The 27,274-nt window shown below is 35.7% G+C and overlaps 1 protein-coding gene across 7 annotated transcripts in view; it reads left to right on the forward strand.

Moving 5' to 3' along the window:
* The window catches only part of DACH1 (dachshund family transcription factor 1), a 429,624-nt gene that overhangs the window by 14,774 nt on the left and 387,576 nt on the right, over positions 1 to 27,274 (forward strand). For 3 of the 7 annotated variants that reach the window (XM_074387633.1, XM_074387632.1, XM_074387635.1), the window contains exon 2: positions 7,146 to 7,268. The exons of the other annotated variants lie outside the window; for them this stretch is intronic. In XM_074387633.1, coding sequence (XP_074243734.1) covers positions 7,146 to 7,268 — 123 coding nt within the window. The remainder of the gene's footprint in view (positions 1 to 7,145; positions 7,269 to 27,274) is intronic. 7 annotated transcript variants of the gene reach the window in all.

The raw sequence follows: 27,274 nt of genomic DNA on the forward strand, positions 1-27,274 counted from the left end.
GCAACAGTTCTGATTAGGAAAAAAAAAAAGCAGCACTTTAAATGTAACAATGTTTGGATTTGAGGTCCTCAGCGGGCTTTCTCCCTCATTGATTACACTCATTCATCTCAGATGGAGGGGTGGTCGCGAAGAGCATGGAAGGGACTGAACTGTCAGGACTCCCGCCTTTGTTAAGCAGCGGGTAGTCACTGCCTCTGAACTCGCCTGGCTCCTGCTTCCCATCTGCAGGATGATGGATTGCTATGTTTAATACATTTCAGCTTTTGTCTGTCATAGTGTGGACAGACAGTACTATCAGTGATTTCAACAGTGATTAGAAAACCGTTTCAAACCACTCCTATTGGCCAGACAGCTCCCAGGAATGTCTGATGAAACATACCCATTGGCACTCTCACCGTGTAAATGTGTGGTTTAACTAGGCAGAGACTGTACATTCACTGTTTAAATGGATGCAGAAGTCACTGAGAATGACTAGACTGCATATCACTTTTTGAATAAAAGTGTACAAGACAATATTAAGAATCTTTGGAGTCTCTAAAACTAAAAATTCATCCCAAGTAGTCCCAAGTTTTAGATGAATTTGTATTCACATAGTAACAACATGTGCTTGATGTCAGGGCTGTATTCCATAGACTGTGCTGTCAATTGTTGCTATGCTATCAATACTGAGCTGTTTAGCTATATTGGGTGGGGGGTAGAATGTGAGGACTATGTGAAAGCAGTAAGACATGACTTGGCATGTGCTATGCTGGGATTTGCTGAGCTGTGGAGGCTTTGTGGTTCACAAGTCCAAAACGTGAATGATTTCAACAACAAGAAGGCCACTGTATACCAGCTCAGTATTCTCCCTGGAGTATCTTGTTCTATCTATAAAACTGATACTAAGAAAATGCAATTAACTAAAGAAAAAGTAACTATTCTTTTAAGCCATTAATAACACAGGCAAAGTTTTATTTCAAGAATGGGGCATAATAAATAAATCAAATTGGCCAATAACATCAGTATTTACTAGTTATAATGTAATATACTAAATGCAATGTAAATTAGAATATGAATTATAAAATATATTTAAACATGGAGTTTTAACTGTAGCAGTAGATAGGTAATTATTAAAATAATAATCCAGCCAAAGTTTTGAAACAAAAACTTAAATCAGGAGAAGCTTACATGCCTTTGATTAATCTCTGTTAAGAAGAAGGTTAAAGAAAAAGTTTATGTGGTCAACAGCAGATGTTTGATGAGAATAAGAACTCCAAATCTTAGATTATATTTCCTCTTACTGACACTGAAAAATGTTCACCTGGAAACCTTTCAGTAAAGATTTCTGGCCCTGAAATATGTGATTGCAAGCATACTCATGGATGTACATATCATAGCACAAATTAACACATACACACATTGCATTTCTTTTGATCCAGTTCAATAGCTAAAGTTTTTGTCATTTCACATTGCTTATTTGGTAATAAGGATAGGTCATACTGTAACTCCTAAAAGAGTTATTAAAATATTTACATATTTTACAAATTGTCTTGTTTGTTGTTGCATTTTAAAGTTATTGAAATAGTGCTCAGCTTAAAAACTGTGCATTCATTCAGCATATTCTAAAGGAGTCATTTCTCAGAGTAACTCAAAGATAGTGCCCATATGTACGTCTGTATAGAAATTATATAACTGGGCTTAAGTAAATCTGAATTTTTAAATCCAAACTTTTCACAATTTATGTAGCACATATATCGTGTAATAATGTATTACCCCTCAACATTTTTGTACTGAATAGTTATGTGGTTGTTAAACTTTTAATAGTGGAATATTAAGTAGTCTCTTACTGACTTCATAGTTGTGGGTTGGTGGTGGGTGGGGAAGTGGCAAAGTTCATTCTTTTAGAGAAGGGTAAGGTACAGAATACAAAAAATTAGCTGGGCATGGTGGTGTGTGCCTGTAATCCCAGCTACTCAGGAGGCTGAGGCAGGAGAATTGCCTGAACCCAGGAGGCGGAGGTTGCGGTGAGCCGAGATCACGCCATTGCACGCACTCCAACCTGGGCAACAAGAGCGAAACTCCGTCTCAAAAAAAAAAAAAAAAAAAAAGAAAGCCGTTAGCAGGTCACATCTCTCAAAATCACTGTATTGGAAGGAATCTTCTATCAAGTCAAAGGGAATTGCATAGTTTAGGCCACTAGAGTTAAGGTGGAAGATTGCATGGAAGGGCCTGAAGGTGTTGAGTAATACTCTGTTTTGAAGTAGAGCTATCTCATGAAATGGACATAAATTATTCTGCTACATTCCTTCTCTATCTGTTAATAAATTTTAAGTAGGTATCTAGTAATCAGTAGGGACTTAGGGCATCCTGGCTGGGAGACAGATTTTAACAAGAGGAAGGAATATTTGTACCACTGTACTTACGTATACTTATGAGAGCTATAGATCTTTCCCCAACATATTATAGGAAATATAAGTGCTTGGCAAATTCAAATGTATATTTTGTCCATAGATGGATCTGTTTGGGCTGTTCAACTGTATCTTGTGCAATGTTAGGAGTGTAAGTGTATGTATACATTTGTGTGTACACTTGTCTGGGTGTACATTGTAGGTTGCTAACCCTTGTTATACACATTGTTAATCTTATGTTCAGTTAGGCACCATAATTACAAAGTAATACAAGTCATTTGTCTTACTGTAGTTAAATAAAAAAAATATGTGGTAGAAAGTAAATGAATGAGTTTCTCATGAAGCTAAATGGATGAATTTGTTATTTGGAAATGTTTCAGAATGGAAGAATATTAGAATGTTCTTTGATTTGCTCCATCCGTCTCTAGTACACTGGCTTCCACATGTGTGCACAGCAGCTCTGGGCTTAGCATCTAGCTATTACTATTTGGTAGATCCATAGATGGGGGGAGATACGGAGTCAGGCCAGCAGGTTCAATTTCTTATTTCTCAGTAGCTTCTTATAATGATTCTACCTCTAATGAGGTGAATTACTACTGCATGAAAAAGGAGAAAAAAGGGTTTTGGCCATCTTAGCTAATAAATCACATTGACTGCCTGGCTGATCAGATCAATTGTGCATAAATCAGTGCTTTAAAGAGTCTTAAAATAAGATTCTACCAAGACCAATCGATCCACAGGCTTGTGTAACAGCATGGTTTCTTGCCCATAGTCAACGATACAGGAGTTCACAGTATTGAGACTGTTACATGTTGCCAAATGTTGAATTGAATGTTTTGGATCTCAGAAGCATGGCTCTAATGTGTAAAATAGTTGTGACTGTCAACTGAATTTTCATCTTCTCCTGTTCACACTTGTTAGGTAAGGTAGCAAGAAAATTTAATTCTCAATACATATATAAACTCAGTTTTTGAAGCATTAGCAAGACGTGTAATTTTTAGGAAATGTTTCCCACAAAAATATCATTGTTATTTCAAAAGAAATTGTCATTAAATATCCAAGGGAAGTATTTTATTATCACAATACCTCTAGATTTTAGATTAACTAATATATAGACACCTTAGAGTCATAACTAGAGTCAGGAAACTTGATTATAACTTCCAATTATGTGAATTACCTAGAAGAGAGATGTTGGATTAGTCAACCTGAAACTAGATTCTCAAATGTAAAGTGGGAATAATGCAAATAACTTTTCTCTTCACTTCAGAAGGTTGTGAAGACAGGAATGTGATTAGTTATTTGAAACTACTTCAGACATTGTAAGATGTGTTTCAAGAGTTGTCATCTGGGCCAGGTGAGGTGGCTTACATCTATAGTCCCAGAACTTTAGGAGGCCAAGGTGGGAGGATCATTTGAGCACAGGAGTTCCAGACCATCCTGGGCAACATAGTGAGACTCCCCCATCTGTACAAAAAACATTTTTTATAAAATTAGCCAGGGTATTTGGGAGGCTGAGACAGGAGGATTGCTTGAAACTGGGAGGTCTAGGCTCTGCAGGGAGCTGTGATAGTGCCACTGCCAGTCTGGGTGACAGAGTGAGACTCTGTTTCAAAAAAAAAAAAAAAAAGTTACTTGTTTAGAATTCCCAACTGAATTTTTAAAACTCTTTTAAAAGAAGAGCTTACAAAGCAGGAAGAAAAACCTTTTTGTTCTTGCTATCACATTTTGCTCTTCTTTCTATGGAAATACCAATTAAATTATAACAAAAAGAAATTGTGAATTCTGAAAAATTACAAGGTTTTTATATACATATAACATTTATTAAAACTTTATTAGCATTAACTTTCAAAGAAAATTTGAATGACAGATTAACATTGTTAAATTTTTGAGGAGCAAGATAAGACAAACATAGTCATAGCATATGTAAAAGAGGGGGGATAATGGCTTCAATATCTATAAGTAACTGTCATGCAATTCTCTATGAAAACGGTAGATTCTGTAGAAGATTAAAGTGAATATTATTGAATCTTTCATTTCTTTAAGTAGGCTAGAGCAGTCTATGACGGCTAAGTCTCCAGAATTTTCTTAAACTAAATACAAAATTTATAATTATTCTTTACTGAGCATCTCAAGATCCCCTAAATGATTGTTTTCTGAAGTCTCCCATTCTGAAAATCAATTTGAGCTAGGCATTCAACCATTTAACAGAAAGTTGGTGCCTGTCCAATATTTTGTGAACTTATCAATGTAATATTAGCTATATCAGAATACTATTGTTCTTCCTTTGTCAGTAGATTTATGACAGTGCCTTATGTAATACACATTGTTTGTCTCTTGTTATATTGTGAAATTTAGTAGGTTGTTCAAACCAGATCTAATTGATTTTCTCCATGGCATTTGGCTACATAAAGCCTCTCATATCTAAAATTCACCACAGGAGAAGAAATCAAGGTGAATTTCTTTTGTTGCATTTTCACTTATGTACTAAAAATTGTGAAATATTTCTGATAACTGTTAACATTTTTAAATGTAGACATATGGCTGCTTGCTGATAGAAGACGATATGGCAACTTTTCAAGGTCATAAATAGACTTTATAACTTGAATGAATTTAGTTTCTAGTAACTTAACAATTACTTCCCTGGGATTATTTTGGAGTATAGTTTTATATCTATTTGTGCTAAAACCCTCAGATACTTTCTAGCATATAGTAGGCACTCATTACAAATGCAATTGACTTATAAGGATTTTGTTTGCATATTATTGAGTTACTTGAAAATGTTCTTATGAAATTCGTAATTATGGTGTATTTTGATTATGACCAAGAAATTAAAATATGAATGCAAATACATATCTTTTAGATATTTATATAGAAATAAGACGAATGAAAACATACATAACACTAGTTCTTAAGAATTATAAGATATCTTTAACTCCTGGATGCTTCTCATATACTTACGGTAGTTTAAACATAAACATGTAGACTTCATATATGCATATACTTAAATGATTTTATAGGGTTGAAGTTTTCGCTTTACCTTTATTATTATTAATTAAGGTTTGGCTATCAGATTAGTTATGAAAGGTCACCAAATGCTTAATTTTAAATTATGCATTATAATTATTTTAAACATGTAAATTGAATGGTCCGATCAAAAATAGCATATGTATTTGCAGTTTGATAATTACATGCTACTATTTTTAGTGTTTAGCATTTGATAGGGATTATATTAAGGGTTTTAGGTATGTGGTCACCTTCACTCCTGGTAACGGCTATCAGAAACAGGTTCTAACCGTTACTTTTAAAGACGAGGGCACTAAAGATCAGCGCAGCTACTTTACTTGCTTAAGGTTTCACAGCTGGTACCTGACAAGCAGAGGTACTTGTCAGGTACGAGCTGACAAGAAATCTCAGTCTGAAACTTTTATTTCCTATTGTATCGTCCTATTCAAATAGTACTTAACCAAAGACTATGTATCGATGGATCTATCGATCTGTCGTCTATCTGGCGTGGAGTCTGGCTCTGTCGCCCACAGGCTGGAGTGCAGAGGTGCCATCTTGGCTCGCTGCAACCTCCGCCTCCCGGGTTCAGGTGATTCTCGGGCCTCAGCCTCCTGAGCAGCTGGGATTCCAGGTGAGCGCCACCACGACGGGCTAGGTTTTGTATTTTTAGTAGAGATGGGGTTTCACCATCTTGGCCAAGGCTGGTCTCGAACTCCCGGCCTCAAGTGACCCGCCCGCCTCGGCCTCGGCGCCCGGCTGACTTGACAAGCCCGTTTTTATTTACTTTTCGTGAGTCTGAGCCTTTGAGCCGTACAGCGTCACATGGATTCTGTGTCCAACGGCCTCAGCAGGACGCCGGCTTCGGAATTTGACAGGAAGCCTGCCGCTGTTTCTGCACGCCCGGGAACTTTTCCCGGAGAAGTCCGGTTCCGTGTGGTTTGACAGGAAGCCTGCCGCTGTTTCTGCGCGCCCGGGAACTTTTCCCGGAGAAGTCTGGTTCCGTGTGGTTTGACAGGAACCCTGCCGCTGTTTCTGCGCGCCCGGGGAACTTTTCCCTAAGTCCGGTTCCGTCTGGTTTGCCGCCAGGGGTCACTGTGCTGGTCTTGGCTTTGCGTGAATGAGTACATCTCGTGCCCACATACGATTCGGTTTCTTCTTGGGCATAAACACCTTCGATTTTAAGAAGAGTGTGCTCCTTTTGGCTCTGGAGACCCACCACACCTATAGCCGGTAAAGGTGGCCTTCGACTACAGCCTTCCACACATTTTCTTTACGAGTCCTCTTCCCAGCAGGCTCCAAGATGGCGGGAAGAGACTGAACAACGTTAACGGGTTCGTTATCACCACAGGGACTCTTACCACACAACGAACAGTACAGATACGGGCATAGTTTGCTTATAAGATAAAATTTAAAATTGCAGTGTTAATTTATTCATGTAATTTATACCTTTAGATCGATGGTCCTCAGTGGGGAGAAAGTAATGTATAAGGGTGCTGGATTATTATCTATTATAATTCCCGTTCTTTCTTGACAAATTCTAGTTCACCCTCCATACCTGTTTCGCGATTTCATCTCGGTAATACTGTCAGAATAAGTTACATTGATTACGGCTTGTTTATAATTCCCTATAAATTTAAATAGGTTGTTTTTGGTAGCTTAAAAACCGTTTAACCAGGCATATGACTGGGGTTTAAACATTATTATGTAGTAAATAAAGCCTACCCTAGGCAGTTTGTAACAAGTTTTTTTTTCCAGTTTTAAACCGATATGCAACTATGGAAAGTTTGGGACTAGAAACTTACTCTTCACGTGCTCGTCTCTGGAATCAGCGTCATCATCCCATGTCAACGACCCACTTGTGTATGTTCTTCCATCCAGGTAGTTTGCCATTTCTTGATGTCTTTAGATTATTATTATTTATTTTTCACAGCAAAAAAGTATTATACTTTGGTATTTGGCATCCTCATGTTACGTATGAATAACTTGTTATCATATTGGCACGTTTTTCATGATGTGCCTTGGTGGGGTAGTTCTTAACTTTGCCCATCTGTGTTTATTTATTTATTTTATTTATTTATTTATTTATTTATTATTTTTTTTTTTTTGAGACGGAGTTTCGCTCTTGTTACCCAGGCTGGAGTGCAATGGCACGATCTCGGCTCACCGCAACCTCCGCCTCCTGGGTTCAGGCAATTCTCCTGCCTCAGCTTCCTGAGTAGCTGGGATTACAGGCACGCGCCACCATGCCCAGCTAATTTTTTGTATTTTTAGTAGAGACGGGGTTTCACCGTGTTGACCAGGATGGTCTCGATCTCTCGACCTCGTGATCCGCCCGCCTCGGCCTCCCAAAGTGCTGGGATTACAGGCTTGAGCCACCGCGCCCGGCCTGTGTTTATTTTTAATAAAATTATTAGAAAATTGACGTATAATAATTGCACTTATTTATGGGGTACATAGTGATATAATATGTGTGATACAGATCAGGGTAATGACCATATCCATCATCTCAAACATTTATTATTTCTTTGTGCTGGGAACATTAAATAATATTCTTTCTAGCTATTTGAAACTGTATCACATATTATTAACTATAGGTACCCTATAATGCTATAGAACATCTGAATTGACTCCTCTTATCTAGCTATAATTTTGTATCCTTTAACAAATCTCTCCCTCTTCTCTCATTTCCCCTGCCCTTCCCAGTCTCTAGTATTCACTGTTCTACTTTTTACCTCTGTGACATGTACTTTTTGAAGCTTCCACATGAGTAAGAACATGTAGTGTTTAAATTTCTCTTTCTGTCTTACTACATTTACCATCATATCCTCCAGTTCCTTCCATGTTGCCTTAAATGAGAAGATTTCATTCGTTTTTATGGCTGAATATTGTTCCCCATTTTCTCTAGTGAAGCATGGGTAGTAGTAACAGTTTTTCACCAGCTTAGTTATTATGCGGGGGAAGTAATGAAACTCTTGTTAAGGTAAGGAGTTTACTGTGGCATAGCTAAATTTTTTGAGTTTTTCTGTTTATGTTTAGTGTCTCATCAATGTTGTGTCAAAGTCTTGAACCACAAAAGGTCATGTATAAATGATATATTGCATAAATCAAAAACAAATAAGTATAATTTCTTATTTAGGAGAGGAAGTATAGTATTTTTTCTTTTACTCATGATTGAACCTATTGTTGGATGACTAAATGCATGGATTCATTGCCACCTTCCAACCCCTGCCTTGATTATCTGTCTAGGATTACCTGTACTATTTATGCATAACCTTATGTCGTTTCAAGCTAACAATATTTTGTGAAACTAAGTAAATTCATGGAAACCTTAGTAGTCGACCTTTAAAACCATAATTTAAGCAAACCAGAGTTACTCAGTTCTAAATTCTATAAATGGATGCTCTTGGAAGTCTCAAATCTTTACTTCTTTTGTAACTTTTAGGGCTAAGATTGAGGTGAGGGGCCCTTCTGCGGAAAAATAAGGATACGCTGAAGTAAGCAGTGCCATTTTAACTTCCTCTGGAGATTTTTGTGTTAATGGGCTGGCTTTGTCCTTTTTCTCCTATGCAGTTTGATTCTTTGCATTTATGACTTCCCTAGGGCAATAATTTGCAATGCTTTGCAAATAGTCTGCTCATTTAAATATTGGTAAGGAATAAATGTTCCTGGTTAAGCAGGGGGCAAAACTGTCTGTAACCTGCACCATAAACATATCCTCCTAAATGACCCTGATACAATGCATAGTTGGTGTGCTTTCCTTTGGTTCAATATACATCAAAGAGTGTTGCACTTGGGGCTTGGTATACAATTTATTTGAAGTGAACTTTCAGCCTCACTTGTATGTGTTTAATAAACAAGAAAAGCTTCTTGAAGAATTGTATACTTCAATCTAGCATGGAAAATTTGGAACTTAGAGTACTATAATTTTTCTAAATCCAATAGACTCTTAGAAGCATTAGTAGTATGCTTTAAATAACATTCATGATTGGACACAGTGGCTCACACATGTAAACCCAGCATTTTGGGAGATTGAGGTGGGCAGATTGTTTGAGTCCTGGAGTTTAAGACCACTCTAAGCAACATGGTGAAGCCCTGTCTCTATAAAATACAAAAAAATTAGCCAGGCATAGTGGCATGCACCTTTGGTCCCAGCTACTAGATGAGGTGAGAGGATTGCTTAACCCGGGAGGTTGAGGTTGTGGTGAGCTGTGATCGTGCCACTGCACTCCAACCTGGGTGACAGGGTAAGACCCTGTCTCAAATGAATAAATGAACAAATAAATAAAAATTCAGTACATTTAAAAATAAAGAGTGTAATTCGATTGTTTGTGACTCACAGGATAAATGCTTGAGTGGATGGGTACCCCATTCTTTATGATGTGCTTATTTCATACTGTATGCCTGTATCAAAACATCTAATGTACCCACAAATGTATACACCTACTATGTACCCATGAAAATTAAAAATTAAAACAATTAAAAATAACATTCAGATAATGCAGGACAGTAAAAAAGAAGCCATACACAGTTTTCATAGTGCAGTAGTTTTAATATTTAAATGATAGAAATGTGTCTCTTCCATAAATGATGAAATATTGAAAATGAAGATTCCCTTTAAACAAATCATGTCTCATCTGAGCATTCACCTTGTTAGCCAGTGCTCTAACAAGACACCCAATTGACAAGTCAGAGGAATAGATATCCTTTGATTGTGAAATCATTTCCAGCCTATTGTTAACCTTGCTGAGTAAATTGTAAGGAGAGATATTTCAGTATTTTAAAATTTAACTTTCAGAAATAAGTATTTAAATATCTTCTTTTTTCCTTCTCACCTCTACCAGCAATTCCCCATAGTCCTTTACCATCTTATTTCCAACTCTCCTTTGAATTCATGCTGTTCTTGTCTCAACTTGTCACATTACTCTGCTATCAGAGCCCTTTATAGCCTTTTTTACTTTTTTTTTTTTTTCAGACAGAGTCTTGGTCTGTCACCAAAGCTGAAGTGCAGTGGTCTTAGCACAGGTCACTGTAGCCTCAACTTCTGGGGCTCAGGTGATCCTCCCACCTCAGCCTCCTGAGTAGCTGGAACTATAGATCCACACCACCACACCTCGCTATTTTTTTTTTTTTTAATAGAAATGGGGTTTTGCTGTTTTTCCCAGGCTGGTCTTGCACTTCTGGGCTCAAGCAATCCACCCACCTTGGCCTCCCAGTGCTGGCATTACAGGTGTTTGAGTCACCACGCCTGACTATTAAATTTGCACTGTAAAATGCTTCTTCCTATTCTTCTATCAGTATTATTTTTTGTTCACTTACCTTATGCCAAGCACTAATTGGAGTACATTTCTTATCTCATTTAATTCTCATAGCAGTCTTATCTCCATTTTATAGAGGAAGATAATGAATTACAGAGAAGTTAAATAAATGGCCCAAGGAAACAGGTACTAAATGAGTTATCTCAGGCTTTCTGATTCCAAATTCTACACCCTTTATTACACTGTACTTCTAGCCTAAAATGAGTTGTGTAACCATTTGTGCTTCACTTTTCTCATTTGTCAGGGAGCCTAATGGCTAACCAGCAAGATAAAAATTTGGGGAAAGGAAGTTGAACTATGAAAATTATGAATTATGCCGGGCGCGGTGGCTCAAGCCTGTAATCCCAGCACTTTGGGAGGCCGAGGCGGGTGGATCACAAGGTCAAGAGATCGAGACCATCTTGGTCAACAAGGTGAAACCCCGTCTCTACTAAAAATACAAAAAATTAGCTGGGCATGGTGACTCATGCCTGTAATCCCAGCTACTCAGGAGGCTGAGACAGGAGAATTGCCTGAACCCAGGAGGCGGAGGTTGCGGTGAGCCGAGATCGTGCCATTGCACTCCAGCCTGGGTAACAAGAGCGAAACTCCATCTCAAAAAAAAAAAAAAAAAAAAAAAAAGAAAATTATGAATTGTAAGATGGCATTTGTAAACTATGTAGGAGTTAGTTAGCCAACAAATGTCTTTTGCCATTTTAGTTTTTCCAGTTTTCCAGGTCATACTTATGAAATAAGTAAGGGTCAAGAATTAGGACTTACAGTAGAAAAGTCATAATAACCAACTTACTGGCAGCAGCTCTTCTGCGACCTTAGAAGGTATATGTTGGTTTTTCCCATTTCTAGGCAGTTCGCTCCTACTTGGTAGTAATATTTGTTTATCTCCAGTGTCACAAACAGCTGTGCTTGTTTAAGTGAGACAACCACCATCAAGAAAAGACTTCAGACTGGCAGCTGTGACTAAATTTAATTTTCACCTATATTTCGCAGTTTATTTGTGGTGAGAAGTGTTTCTATTCAAGCATCCTTTCAGTGAACCAAGAAAAATGGGCATAACCAGGCTCTGACAGAGAACTTAAACTTTGGGATTTTGTTAGAGGTAAAATTAAATAAGGAATTTATTTCTCCTTAGAAAATAGGTAGTATCTATTAATCAACCTTTCGCCACCTCCCCCCTCCCTGCTTCTCCTTCCCTGTGTGCAATTGTTATGTATCAATTAAAAATAACAATAAAAGCAAAAAAAGAAAGAAGACATCATTATTTTTTAAAATTCTCTTTTAAGTTGTCTCACAGCACATACACATATTAAATTATAGAAGGGAATATTTCAGCAGATGAAAGTCAGGTTTAGAAGATAGTAAATAAAATGCTTTAATATTTACAAACTTTTTGTAGTTGAAATCTTGTGATTTCATGGCATCTGTATATTTTAGGTTTCAGCAATATGGTTGTCAGGAAAATGAATATCCTCTTCAGGATGGTTACCCTATTTAGCCGCTGTCTAAATAGGCTACTTCTAAAACATACAGTAAAATACCTCGTTGGGATGGTGAAACAACTGCATCACCACAATCTGGATAGAGGCTAAGAATTTTTTGTGTTTCCCATCTCAACTTTGCACATGTCCTTTAACGTTTGTAAGATGGAAGGAAAAGTGATAAACTCTTCATCTTAGCCCATAATTCACATCTATCTTGGAAATCTAAGCTTAAAGACATGAATATAAAAAAATTGAAACCAAATTTATGTGCTCAGATATTGATGTGGTCATTAGACGTTCTTTTTACATACTTTACTGCCTCGCTCTATTTTTATTTTGTTACTTCTCTTATTCATTTTGCAATTTTCATTATTCCTTATCCTAACTTCATAGCAATAGCAAAGGATACATCTATATTAATGAATTTAAAGCTTCTGAAATGAAAGCAAAATAAGGAGACATAAATATGCAAAGGTCTAGAATGAGAATGAGGAAAAATTTTATTTTTCATGGATTGTAAATTGGCCTGGCTGAAGATTAGGATATTAATCAGGGTTGTGAGATTGTGCCTTAAATATAGGCACCGGCCAGATGAGGAAGGGCCCTCTGTGATATGATTAAGGAATTTGAACTTTATATTGTAGATAACAATAAATCACTGGGAGATTTTTTTTTTCCATTGGAAGATTTTTAATTAGGGAAATGATATGAGTGAATTTGTGTTTTGCATAGATCACACAAATAGGAGACATTTAAAACTAGAGATTTTAATAATAATCTAGTTTTAAATACCGAAGGCTTTGGGTCCAGCGTGGTGGCTCATGCCTGTAATCCCAGCACTTTGGGAAGCTGAGGTGGGTGGATCACTTGAGGCCAGGAGTTTGAGGCTAGCCTAGCCAACACAGTGAAATCTGATCTCTACAAAAAATAAAAAAATTAGCTGGGTGTGGTGGTGCACACCTGTAATCTCAGCTACTGGGTTGGCCAAGGCATGAGAATTGCTTGAACCCAGGAGGCAGAGGTTGCAGTGAGCCAAGATTGAGCCACTGTACGCCAGCCTGGGCAACAGAGTGAGACTTTGTCTCATAAAAACAAAAATAAAAATAAATAAACAAATAGTGGGGATGTAGAGAGGAAAACATAAAAAGTAAACTAAAATGGAAAGACTGAAAGAGATGTGTGGAGAAAGAGAAGTAAGTTGACATTAACTCTAGTTTTTGCTGAACAGTTTTCTAAGACTATGAGGAGGAGAAGGGTTAGTGAACCTAAGCAATTCCGTTTTGAAGACTTTGAGTTAGATGGTTGTGAATTATCCAGGGGATGTTAGAAACATATATTTGGAACTTAAGGGAAAAGTTAGGGCAGAAGCCCTAGATTGTGGTGTGAACTTTTAAACACAATTTGAAGTGAGATTTAGGAGCTGTGAGTTTTAACCATAAAACAGTGAATGAGGTTTTTAGATGGATTTCAGAATCACTCTATGAATTGACATTTTAATAATTTCTTTATGATATTAGAAGCACTGATTTTTTTCTGTCTTCTGGTTTCAAGTAACTTTTTGAAAACCAACATATTAACTTTTAAAAGAAAAGGAAGCATTCTTAATATTTCTCTGAAGTCAAATATTATTTTTCCATTATGAATTATTCAGTTAAATGGAAGTCAAAGGTAGAGACCTGCAGAGAGCAAGTCTTTCTTTGCTGCTGAGTCATGTTTGTGACTCGAAGAAATACCTTTATTGTGTTTGATTCTGAGCTTCTGATAATAACTAGTGTCAAAAGATGGGAACATTCTGTACTGGAATTTGAAAAATACCATTGAATAAAAATGAAAGCTCTCTTAACAGAGTTCACCTTAAACTGTAAGCTGACCTTTTAGTAGAAAAGCTGCTGCAAACCACAAAGGTAGGCTCCAAGGAAGGCAGCCGCAGATTGAGTTTGCAGAGTGTGCTGGCTGATTCAATCCAGTGCTAATGGAAGGACAAGTGCAAAGGATAGTGCCTTTAAAATAAACACAGACAATTAGGAACAACAAATGAAAATCATGATGCCATTGAGAAAGTGAAAGGGCATGATCGGGTGTAAGTCATTCTCAACTAACAAACTAAAATTGCTTCAAAATTACTTTTTAACTCAACTCTCTCACACCAGATGGCTTGTAAACAATCATGCACATTGCTTTGGGTGACAAGATCGTTTCAAGGGATTGATACCAGAATTTGGTTTCACTATATCTTTATCTTAACGATTCTATGTAGTATTTTTAACTCTTAGAGACTCTGTATGTAATAAAAATACTTTTCTTCACCAAATTGGTGAGTTTGTGTGTGCCAGAATATTTTTGTTAAATAGGAGAAAATATTTATAATCAAAATCAATGTAAAAAGCTAATAGTTAACATCTACTAGAGAATAATGCGTTGTTCTCATTGAACTCCTTTTTGCTAAAACTTTTTCATTCATGAAATTCCTTAATACTGTGCAGAAATTATATATTAAATAATCTCCACATCTGCAAACTTTAAATCATCTATTAACTTTAAAATATCTATTAGCAACAATTGTCCCACTGGGAAGCAATAAGAATCGAGTCTACCAGTTTTGTTCTTAGTTTTTAAGTTTATATTTCTCTCTTCACTAGTAACTAAATGCAGTATCAACATGGTTTTGAAGTTTAAGCTATTCAAGCCTTTTGTATGTTGGCACTTCTGAGACCTTTCATACTGACATATCTGTTTGGCCTGCTGTCATTCCTTTACTTTAGTAAGGTCATTTCTGATGTGATTGAACAGTAATATAAGCAGTGTTAATATTCAGGGCTTACCATTGTTGACTATCTATACCTTCTACCTGCAGTGGAGAAGTTGTTATAAAATTAGAGTAGCAGTTACGCAAGTGGCCAGCTCAGCTGTCTATTAAGTTCTCACTGCTTCAGCAGAGTGTTAAACAAACAAACAAAAAACCCATATTTTAGAAATGCTACTTTGCAACTGAGTAAATTAATACTGTTAAAGAATGTGTAGAAATATGATACCTTTATCTACCGTTGAAGGTGGGGAATCCAACAGCCATTTTATGGTAGCTCTACTCAAAAGCTTTTAAGGAAATAAATGCTTTTATATATTACCATATGTGTAAAATTACTCCATGCATAGATTTAACTTAAAATAAATTCCAAATAAGGAAGTATATTTACTCAATATTAGCTTGAATTTGCCACTAGAGAATAATGCTTTTTCATTGCTTTTTAAATCTTCCTTATTTTACATTGTTACTCTCTTCTGTTACTACTAGAATTAAGAGACCTCAGTACTGTGTGTGTGTGTATGTGTGTACATAAAGTGATGAAAACTACATTTTATCCAATGCATATTTGTAATGCACCTACTATAAGACAGGCATTTCTTTTAGATGTTTTGGATACAATCCCTACCCTCATAGGGCTTACATTCTAGCACTCATGGTTGGGGGCTAGAGAGAGAGGCAATAAAAAATTAATATAATCAATAAGCAAATTACATTAAAAACAGTACAGAGTGGCCGGGCGCGGTGGCTCAAGCCTGTAATCCCAGCACTTTGGGAGGCCGAGGCGGGTGGATCACAAGGTCGAGAGATCGAGACCATCCTGGTCAACATGGTGAAACCCCGTCTCTACTAAAAATACAAAAAAATTAGCTGGGCATGGTGGCACGTGCCTGTAATCCCAGCTACTCAGGAGGCTGAGGCAGGAGAATTGCCTGAGCCCAGGAGGCGGAGGTTGCGGTGAGCCGAGATCGCGCCATTGCACTCCAGCCTGGGTAACAAGAGCGAAACTCCGTCTCAAAAAAAAAAAAAAAAAAAAAAAAACAGTACAGAGTGAAAGCTTGGGGTATGAAGAGTGAGATAGATGAAATTTTAAATAAAGTGGTCAGAATGAGGCCTATCTCATTGAGAAAATGACATTTGAGTCAATATTTGAAGGAGACGTGAAGAGCTGAAAGGCATTTTCATAGAGCTTATTTCTCTTTGCATTTTCTCTGGCTTTGATTTCCAGCTTAGTAGAGAAAGTAAGTAGGAAGTATAGATCAGAGTTAACGCTATAAAGCTTTGCGTTATCTACAAGTAGGCAAGGATTACATTTTTTTTCCCTGCAATTCTAAGGGACAGGAACAAACTATGCTACAGATAAAAACTAGATTTTAAGATCTTTTCTCTGCCATTTGCTGGCTTGGGGATTGTAGACAAGTTATTTAAAGTCTGTGAGTCTCAGCTTACTCATCTAAAAATGGAAGAATCTTGTGTGACATTAAATGAAATCATGCATATGAAGCACTTAACACAGTGAGTGGCATAATAAACACTCAATAAACGTTAACTATTAATTTTGTATTTAAAATTTTAGCTTTTTTTAAAAATGTAGAATTCTTCATAACCTACCATGTGTGACTCTCTCTCTAAAGAGAAATTACTCTCTCTAAAGCGTATGTAGAATATTCTATAATAGTACCTTCTTTCTCAATATGATGAAAAGAATAAAACCTGTGATTCAGAATTCTTTGGCTAGATTTATTATTAGGCAATATTGACCAAGATAAGGTAAGACTATTACCAATTCCTGAATCTGAGTACCTACAATAAACTCTGTGTTCAAGGATTCTATTCTTACTTGGAGTGTCAGTGAACTATTTTATTTTTTCAAGCTGATAAATAGGCTGCAGTGATTACCATTCACTTGGTTCTGTGTTAAGAGATATAAATAGCTGAAATACAATAGAAGATTTCCTGAACTCCATGATTTTATGAGATAGCTGAACATTTCTAGTAGAATGTTAGAAAATGTGTCTGTGTAAACTTTAATGTAAACTACTTTAATGTGATTTTTTATTGATGTTTGCTAGAAGATTGACTTTCATCACTTCTTTTATCCCTTCCAAGTGGCATAGATAGGGTAACCATAAAATTAATTAGCGAAACTAGGAGACTCTTGAGAACAAACAGAGGCAATATTAGTAATTCTGTTGGGACAACAGGTATAAACTAGGACTATCATGGGCAAATGAGAATATACAGTCATGGACCAGTAGGGCTGCCTTTTTGTCACCAATACATAAAGGATCAATAACCAGTAGCTTAAGAGATGAGCAGTTTTTAAAAAGTCTGAAATAATTATTACCTCATGGATAATTTTAGGAGACAAAACAAAATTACCTTACTTGGAGGCAGACCAAGAGAACGGAGTTCCTTACCCTTGTTTTTTATTTTCATTTTAATAAGCGTTACAGAGTTTCTCATGAATGACAGTGATTATAAAATTGATTAAAAGCTAATTTTAATTCAGACTTCTCCATACAACATCTTTTCTTTAGTTTACTTCTTTCAGTCCTTTGCTCTGTTTCTTTTATTTGTATACATCTCAGTAAACAAGCCTTTATTTGCCTTGGCAAGCTCTAGGTATTTTATTCATTAAGTGAACAGGCTGGTTTCTTTTCGAACAGACTGGTGGTTACCATTTCAAATAGTTCCCTTTGGTCTATTTTGGTCTTATTGTGACTCTCTGAGCCAACATTTGCAAAGTTTTCACCAGCAAATATGTTGGAAGAACAATGAATTTTGGTGGCGATTTGAGGAGAAATGGGAAAAATTTTGGCAAGCTTGCTTTTCTGTCTTATCTGTTTGGCAAATTCCTGGCTGAGCCTCAACATCAAATTTCTCTCCCTGCATCTGGACAAGCACTGAGAGAAAAACAAATGTGGGAAAATGGAGAGGTAGAAAAATCAAAGGTAAAAATGTAGTGTCTGGGATTTTCAGAATGCTGAGAAATATGTTGGTATCTATTCAGCTTCCAAAAATTATGAATCTTCTCTGATTCCCAATGCAAAAATGTGCACATGATTTTCTTTGATCTCAAATGAGTATTATTCCCAGTATCGTATTCACAATTTTTGAAACAGAAAACGAAACCAATTTTTGTAGTGCATCAAAAAAAATTCTATGTCACCAAAATGTTAAGGTGGGTTCACCCTTTATAAAGGGAGAGAATGGGTCAAACATAGGCTACAGGGGGGTACATGCAGCGAGGCAACAGAGCTGTTAAAAAACGTGTGGAATTATATGCTGAATTCTTCAAGTTCTGACTTCATTCTTGGGACTACTTTCTTTTATATAGATAGTGATTCCAGAAATAATGTCCCATAATAGTATTTCAGAGGTGCTCTTGGGCACAATAGCTCTAGATAGCGGAGATTAGGTAGATATTTGGGGTCTTACTTCATGGGCTTGTTATATGAGAACCTTTGCATCATCCATTTTGCCTCTAATCACATTTTCCATTTCTGCTGTGTGTTTCGCTCATAACCCTGTTTTTATATCATAACATTTGCTGTATCAGCACCCATTCTCTTTCCACTGCTCAGTTTTAAATAGCTTCATTATGAAAAATATAGTACTTAAAAACATGGCACAAATGTGTATTACTTCAGCACGAGATAAAGAGATTATTGAGAAATGCACTGACTGCTGAAGTAACTTTATCCTAAGGGATATTTTGCTATTTTAATTGATTTTTTTCTGTCCATTTTATTAAGAGTCATTGGAGAAGGTAAACGGTAGGTTACCTCCTGGAAACAAAGGACCATTTGACGAGTTTGTTATGACTACCAGAGTGTCCATACTTTTGTAAAGTTAAACATTTTTTCGTTATTTCAAAATTACTTACACTGATGAATAAAAAGGTGAGGATCAATTAGTTCCAACCCTAGCTAGGGTCTATTTGATTTTTAAATATCTTATGTTATTCGGGAGAATTAACCTACATTTTACTTATTTATGCTAGTTAATAAATTGTAGTTTTGACAAAACTAGGATTACAATCTATTGTACCAATTACTATTAAAACATTTTAAGACACTTTTTAATTTTAGCTTCACAAAGCCGTCCTAGACAAAATTGCATGACACTGTCAGAGGTCTTTAAAATGGTGTCTTTCACTGCTCTGAGTTATAAAAGTTTAGATGAATGAATACTCTTATAAATCAGAAAGACTTATAAAGTCCTTAGGCCCTGCTGTCAAATACTATAGTTGGTGTGGGCTCTGAATTGTGATGTTCATAGAAGTTCAGATACAGTTAAGTTATAATATCTCATTCCCACCTGAAACTAGGATACTGTAAATAAAATTATGATGCCACATGATATGTTTATAAATCTCTGTTTTTGTCTATCAACATTATTGTTTTCCACGATTCTTTCCACTTATACTACATGTAGTAATGTGTACAAATTAGGTTAATGGATACTTTCAAATAAAATTTAGTTTAAATTTGTTTATTTCTCATATATAGAAGGTAAACTTTGTGTCTTTGCCCTGTGAACATAGAGAAACAAAATCAAAAGGATGAAACCCTGAGACTTTAATAATACTCTTTAAATAACCTAGCTTTGTGTCTGGGGGAAAGTGACCCACATCCACTAGACCATAGAACCCATCACTCAGTGGGCCTGGGGCAGGTATTCCTCACTGGGCCTGCCTAATGCTCCTTACCCAAGTGCTGCAAATGGATCTGATGCACTGGGATTCTATACATCAATGTTGGCTCTCCCTTACAAAATATTTCTTTTCTTGTAGCTTTCAAAACGTTCTATTCACATAGATCTAAGAAGATTCTGAAGGGAAGGCAACTTCTCTGTTAGCGTTTGTCTGAAGCTCTATGGGTTTCATTCTTTAAAAAATTAAAAAAGGGAGGGAGCAGAATTCAGATTGTTTTTCTTAATTGCCTTCTCTCAAAAATGAGAAAAAATAGAGATAAATTAATTAGCTCTCTTTCTAGAATCAGTAGGAGATATTTATATATGTAAACAAAGCAATTTAATGTTAGCTTGCTCATTTAACTTAAATACAGTTAAAATGAGAATAAACAAAATGAAACAAACTGTTTTAATTGAACTTGGCTAGCTGGATACCATGCCTTCTCTTACATTTTTACATTTCCAGTAGTAGAGGTGTCTTCTTTTGAGAAGGTAAATTGATCAAGGTCTAACATTTGAACAAATTCCTGTTCCATAATAACAAAAAAAATTTAGGTAGTTCTAACTCTAGCTAGGATCTACTTGATTCTTAAGTATAATTTTCTATTTGGGAATATTGAATATAAGTTTTAGTCACCTACAGCAATTTTTTTGACAGAAATGGAGATTGCAACCTATTTTTTGAAAAAATACTGTTAAAACATGTTCTTAGTTTAAATTTTTCTACTTATTCTTTACATTAAAAACAAAAATGAGAATACTTATTTTTTATGTTTATGCAGCCCCATGCATTTTAGCTAATACTTACTTTTGACAATATCTAACATGTTGGAGTCAAATTATTTTGCTATTGGGGAGAACAATACCCTCATTTTTACCATGAATTGTTGCCTTATTGTTTGTATTCAGTGGCAATGTTACACATTTCGAAGAAATAAATATTCTCTTCTTTTGTCAATGAAAGATCCACTTCATTTATTCTCATTTAGTTGTCTTCTCTTTGTCAGGATGTAGACTAATGAGAAAATCTTAGAAAGATCCTTTACTGTCTAAACACCAAGGACGCAAATGCTTCTCAATAGAAATAACACAAGAAATGCGTTCAAAGACAATACCTAGCCTGAGAAATTCTTGTCTGCTGACAGCTCTCCAACAGTGTTGTCACAGCAGGAAGACATCAGTTGAAGAAACAGATAGTGACCTCAAAAAAAAGTCTGGTCAGCAGTGTGGACAGGGTTTCACAAGATTATAAATCACCCCAGGGTCGCTCTGTTCCCACCATAAAGAGAGCATGGTCGTTTTATTGTAATCTAATAAGAGATGGGAGCAAAGGACAGCTCCAGTGTGTGTTTGCAAAAAAAATTCTTGATTACAGTTTCAAAACTATACAGTTTCCCTGCTATTGAAGTGCAGATTATAGGGGTTAAGGCCATGTTAGGATTGGATTACCTTTTATAGCTGTATGTTATCCCTCAGTTCATGAATCAGAAAGTACTTAAATTAAACTGAACATTTGGGAGCAATCCCAGTATGTAGCATGGTGGTAGAAAATTAATCATGATTTGGTGATAGATTATTAAGCTGTTCATTTGAAGGAGGTCTTTCATAGAATCAGAAGATTAACTCTGGTGGGTATATAGTAATACAGAAAAAAGCTCACCCTATATATCACTTTATGTTAGGATTCTTTTTAGAGGGGAATGATTTAATGAAAGGCAACACACATTTATATAAAAATGTGCATAAGATCAAAATATTAAGTCTGGATTGAATTACTAGCAGATTTTCAGTTTTTGCCTCTTACTATTTTTTTTTTGCAATACTAACTTGAATTTATTAGTTTCTATGTTTATTTTTATATAATACTATTTAACTAAAATTATGTGGTTATTAAATATTTTAAATGAGCCATTTTATCATGAGAAAAGCTAACAATTCTATCTTCGAAATACTTAGGAATAAAATAATTACTCCAGTTGGATTGAGGGTTACTGAGGAAATAGTAGCCACAATTTTGAAGGAAATCTCTAAATGTGATGACATTTAAAAATAGCACATGCCTCTTCATTTGTCCTAGCAGCACTTCATGTGTTGGTGAAAAGGCTTTAACCTTATTCAGTCATTTTATCATTTGTACTTAAGCTTCTTCAACACTATTTGATCTATATACATTTCTGGGACCATAATCAGGCATCCTACCATTTAAATGGATTTTATTCCCTAACTTATCGCCTTTGCTTTGTCAGTTTGTTCCTCTGGAACCATGCTGACATCTCAAGATAAGTCCTATCAGTCTTGGGCTATTGACTGAATTTTGATTGTGAAGAAGCCATCACTTAAAGTAAAGAGAAACAGAGTGGGATGTTATTGCTAAGAATACATTTTATGTTATGATTCCAAAATCCAAAAGTAAATAAGATGGGATTTGCAGCTCTTCCTTTTTCTATTAGGCATAAGATGGACTTTGCAGGCTGTTTTTGTCGTCTGTCTTCTTTTCCCTTCAGGAGTCACAAACCTGGTGGTTTTGCTCTCATTTACTTTCTTGAGCAGAGATGAATGTGAAAGGGAATTCTGGCTCTCGAAGGATATTAGACTGGTCGGTTAAACATAGTCTTTAATTCATCTCAGTTTATTTTCCACTTGTCAATTTCTCTTTGTCTCTTCCTTATTTATATATGCTTAAGTAGGTGAGTAGACAGATTTCACTGCTTCTGTTTGCCTTGGACTTTCTCTAGTGCTGCTAAAAGTGCTATGACATGAACTGGAAACTGAAAATGATCAATATCCAGGCAAGTTCCATTATTTTTTGAATACAGAAAATATCTGTGACTTCCACAACTTGCATTAGCTGAAAGAACAAAAGCCCTAAATGTCACTGCAAATTCAAGCTGCAAATGACCAAAACAGTAGTACTCAATTTCTTATTCTAATTTACACTAACTTGATTCTGTGCCCTATTGACTATCATAAGAAATTTGCCTATAGAGAGAAGCTATTTTGCCAGTAGAAATAAGATACATTTGATTTCAACCTCTCAGATCTTTTCTGAATCTGTTAATGTTATAGGTATGTTTCTTATTCTTACATTTTTTTTTTACTGTTTATGATAGTAAAATATAAATGATTATATCTACTTAAACTATCTGGTGATTTTTAAGGAGGTAAGCTATTCTGATTTCCTATAAGTAGAAAACATATCATTGATCATTTTACTTCTCTATTTCTATACTCTCCCTAGGTAAAGCATACAAATTAATTCACAGCAACCACTATATAACACTGGAATTTCTCATAAGGCTAAGACTTGCAGATGGCCATCTGTTTTACATATGCATTTTTTTCTTGGTAATCTTTATGACTGGATGGTCTCAAATAGAAAGTACATAAGTGCAAATGCCAACATGTATTTTTGTTAGTGGTGCTGAATAGACTGGTTAAGGTAGACAAACAAATGTACTTACTTTGATTTATCGCTTCTGACATTAGTGTGTACCATACTGTTCTCTGGGAAGCAAAATGGTTGCACCTGAGGACAGTGATATAAACACTACTTTGATTATTTGAAACAAACCATTAGGCTTTGATGAAAGAACTATTGCCATGGTGGATCACGTGCAGGAAGAGAGCGCTTGGAGATAATGGATGAGCAACCTAATATTACTTGTTTAGAATTTAAAGAAGTCAAAGCCTAGGTTTTAGGAGGAAATAAGTATATAAAGCGAGTTTAATTTTGTATGAATTTATGCAGTTGAATTTTTATTACCAGTACATACTTAGTTGCAGTGACTTTCTTGTTTTAGATCAAATTTATCCACATTAGACCAACTTATCTATTGTCAAATTAACTGTTTGAAAATTAAGTCTAAAATCATTCTATTTTTCAAAAATAATTTACTAAGAGCAGGATTTTATTTATTTGCATCTAGAAACTACAATATGTTTTGTCTTACTCACATATTTAAACACACCACAGACACACACACACACACACACACACACACACACACACGCAAAACCAAGCCTGACAAATACCTATTTATCTTATGTGATTTGTAGATGGAGATTATACTTGATCGAAGCATGTATATAAAATAGTAATTCAAACTACTAAAACTTTCCCAGTCTAAGGAAAGTATATTTAAAAGGTACAAGTTAAACTAAAATATTTAAGTTTTCGCAGAGGTTAATGCTTTTAACTTTCTTACATTAGTACATGAGTGTGAACTGAATACCAGATTAGGCAACTTTACTCAATACTGAAAAGAAAATTCCTGGTCTTCAGATAACAGAATTTAAGTGAATTTATGTGGGAAGGGAGTGTGGAGGAAGAAAGTAGAAAGTGGGTTTAGTGAGTATAAGCATGGCAGCAGAGTAAGCATAAGGCAACAACCTTAGTGGTGTCTGGATAGGGAACATCCAAAAGACTGACTGGAGAAGCCAGGTTGGAGGGAGGAAGAGTGGGCTATTCAAAGACAGGAACCAGCACACCAAAAGGAAAGAGCAAACCACTGAGGCACCACATAATGAAGACAAATTCAGGGCTTTTCTTAATTTTGCCATGAGCCTACCCTAAACCTGTGAAAAACAAAGAACATTTTAAACAGTCTGTCTTACTAAAATGATTTGCTTTAGAGATGGCACATTATGCTTATGCTACTGTTTCATGGTTAAATACGTGCTTTTGTGCTACGAACCAACTTTTATAGTTTAGAAAATATGAAAGTTTAAAAACATTATGTTTTATTACGTGACTTTACATTTGGATTTAGATGGCACAGGTGTAATTGGCTTAATTCACCAGTGAGGAAGTGTAGGTTTCACAGAGGTTAAAGAACTCACTTAAGGTAAAGAACAGTAAGCTGTGGAGAGAGAAGCAGACCCAGATCTTATCACTCTGTCCAGAGCCTTTCCGTTACCCTGTAACACACACAGTTTAACACTTTTGAAAGATTGTGGTTTCCTGATCCTCAGGGTTCAAGTCTTCCTCAGAAGAGTTTAGCACAGAAAACAATGCAAAAAATAAATGTCCCTATAATGATTTCATTTTCAGTGTATTTCAAGCTAATTTATATATGAATTTTATTCACAGTGGGGAGGAAGGATGACTTCTGTTTAGTGGCATTAAAGGGGATCAATTGGTGTTGCAGGTATTGACAGGGCACCTGCATTTACATAGCTCGTGTGCAGAATCTCTTCTTTAGTTAATCAAAAGCTATCAGAAGAATTATATACAGATAACCCCAGGTAAATATGAAATGATTTTATGTGATTAATAGCACTATTCTTTGTTACTGTCCACTACACAAGGAAGTTGCTCTGAAATTCAGTTGCTGGTTTTCAAAAAAGGAACTCAGACACTTGCCTTAAAGAAGGATTTGCTATTTAATCTTTGCCTTCAAATAATCAATGTAGGAAATCCTATCAGCTATATATTTATGACTTTTCCTCCTATTCTTTTCTCACTTCTTCAACTGGCATACACAGTCTGAAGTTTTATTATTAGTGACATAAATTGTACATGTTTAAAGGGTACTGTCCCATTGAAGGTGAATCCAATGTTTTTATAAACTTAATAAGGAGTGTTCTATCAATGACCTTATTCTTCTGTAGTACATTGAGGATCTTTTGATGTAGTCCTTACTCCCTTGCTCTCAGCTCATTCTCTTGGTCTGCTGGTGCTTCTGCTATTATGGAATCATTTGCTGGTTGAATGAATGTTTTCTCAAGTTTGGAACTTAGTGCACAACCCAAAGATGCCTTACCAATTAAGTTGCACGTTTATTTTGTTTTTAGCCAGCTTGGCATTGAAGCCTATATTCTCCAAATTAATGAAGCCCATGTTGTAATAATTAGTTTTAAATTTCTGCAGCCAATACGTTATATAACAGGAGGTGATCTAGTTCGTGGAGTTGTAAATCAGTAGGCTGGCGATCCAGCCTCCCCTGCATCCCTGGAAACAATTATTGTAATATTGCCTTCTTAGATATTGATAAGATAGAACTAGTGAGCTGTGTTTAGAGGTGTAAAAATGGATTTCCATGCCAGAGTTTGGAATCTAAGGCAGAAAAGGCCAGCTTTTTCTCATCTACTTTATTTCTTTATTTTCTATCAAAAATCATTTCACATTTAGATTATATCAAATTGAGTTTAGCATATTAGATCCACTATCAATATAATAATAATCCCACATTCCTGGATGTTCTTAATCATCATCCTAGTGGAATGTGAATGTCTTATGAAAACCTTGTACAAATATAATTGTAAAGCTTTCAGAAGACTTTGGTTCAGGATTACTGATTCTTCCATATTCCAACTAATAGTAATTGAAGATTCAAGCAATTAGCCCAGTTGAGTTGTCAACAGTTTGTGAGTACCTTCTTGGTCAGGCACTCTTCTGGTTGCTGAAGAGAAAATGGTTAAGAAAGTAGCAGTTTCTGTGTCCTCAAGGACCTACTTTGGAATATATATATATAAACATGTAGATAAAGTAAAATATATTAAATGCTCTTTTATATGTGTAGGTATGCATATATATATATGAGGCATCATTATATATAATCGCATTTTATTTTACTTGTGTCTTTATGTATATACACAACTATATGCTGTTACAGCAGCAGGGGTGATGGTGCCAAAAGAAACCTCAGTGGGATGGCATGGACAAGTAGGGGAATGGGAGAAGAGGCAGGTTATTGATGTTCCTAGGAATACCCTCTAGAGGAGGACCAAAGGGAGAAGATAGCATCTGGCCACGTGGGATATCGTGAGCACAGATTTGCTCATAAGAAATTATTTTGTGTTTCCTGGAAAACTGCAAACATTTCGAGGTAGAGTAGTGGGAGAATATTCGTGAAAAATAGGAAAGATCTGGATCAAAGGAAGTTTCTTTTATTTATTTATTGTTGGACTGATTTAATTTAGAATCATTCAAAGAAACCTAAAATTCAGTGCATATTTGAAAAAGCAATATGTCATACAGAATTGGGATTAGGAAGGGAAATAATAAAGTTGACAAATATCTTTTATAGTGATATGACTGATATCTATGTACTATATGCAACATAATTTTGTTGCTGTAAAATCTATCTTTTAATAGGAGGCAGTCAAATGGATATTTGAATACATGGATTTAATTTCCAGCTTTTAAGATGCAGAATTTGGAATTTGAATTGACAATGGCAAAGGCAGTAGACTCGGGTATAAATTCTTTCCATCTCCTTAGCTTTTCATGTGCATAGCTACTGCTGTTTGCCAGATGTTAGACTAGGGTCTTCAGGAACATATTACATGGATTGGCTCTTTCTCAGAGGCAAAATATTATAGCTTCTAATAATGATCTTGAAATATAAATATAAGTTGTCTTTATTTTTAGATTTTTTAGGTGTCAATCAGAAACATATTGAATAAATATATGTCTACCTAAAAATTTGTACATGAGTGTTCATAGCAGCATTATTCATAATATCCCAAACAACGAAACAAGTCAAATGTCCATCAGCTGATGAATAGATAAATAAAATGTGGCATATCTATCCAATGTGTATTACTCGGTATTAATAAGAAATGAAGTGCTGATACATGGTACAACAT

Source organism: Saimiri boliviensis, chromosome 16 (assembly GCF_048565385.1).
Source record: "Saimiri boliviensis isolate mSaiBol1 chromosome 16, mSaiBol1.pri, whole genome shotgun sequence".
NCBI classification, from domain to species: domain Eukaryota; kingdom Metazoa; phylum Chordata; class Mammalia; order Primates; family Cebidae; genus Saimiri; species Saimiri boliviensis.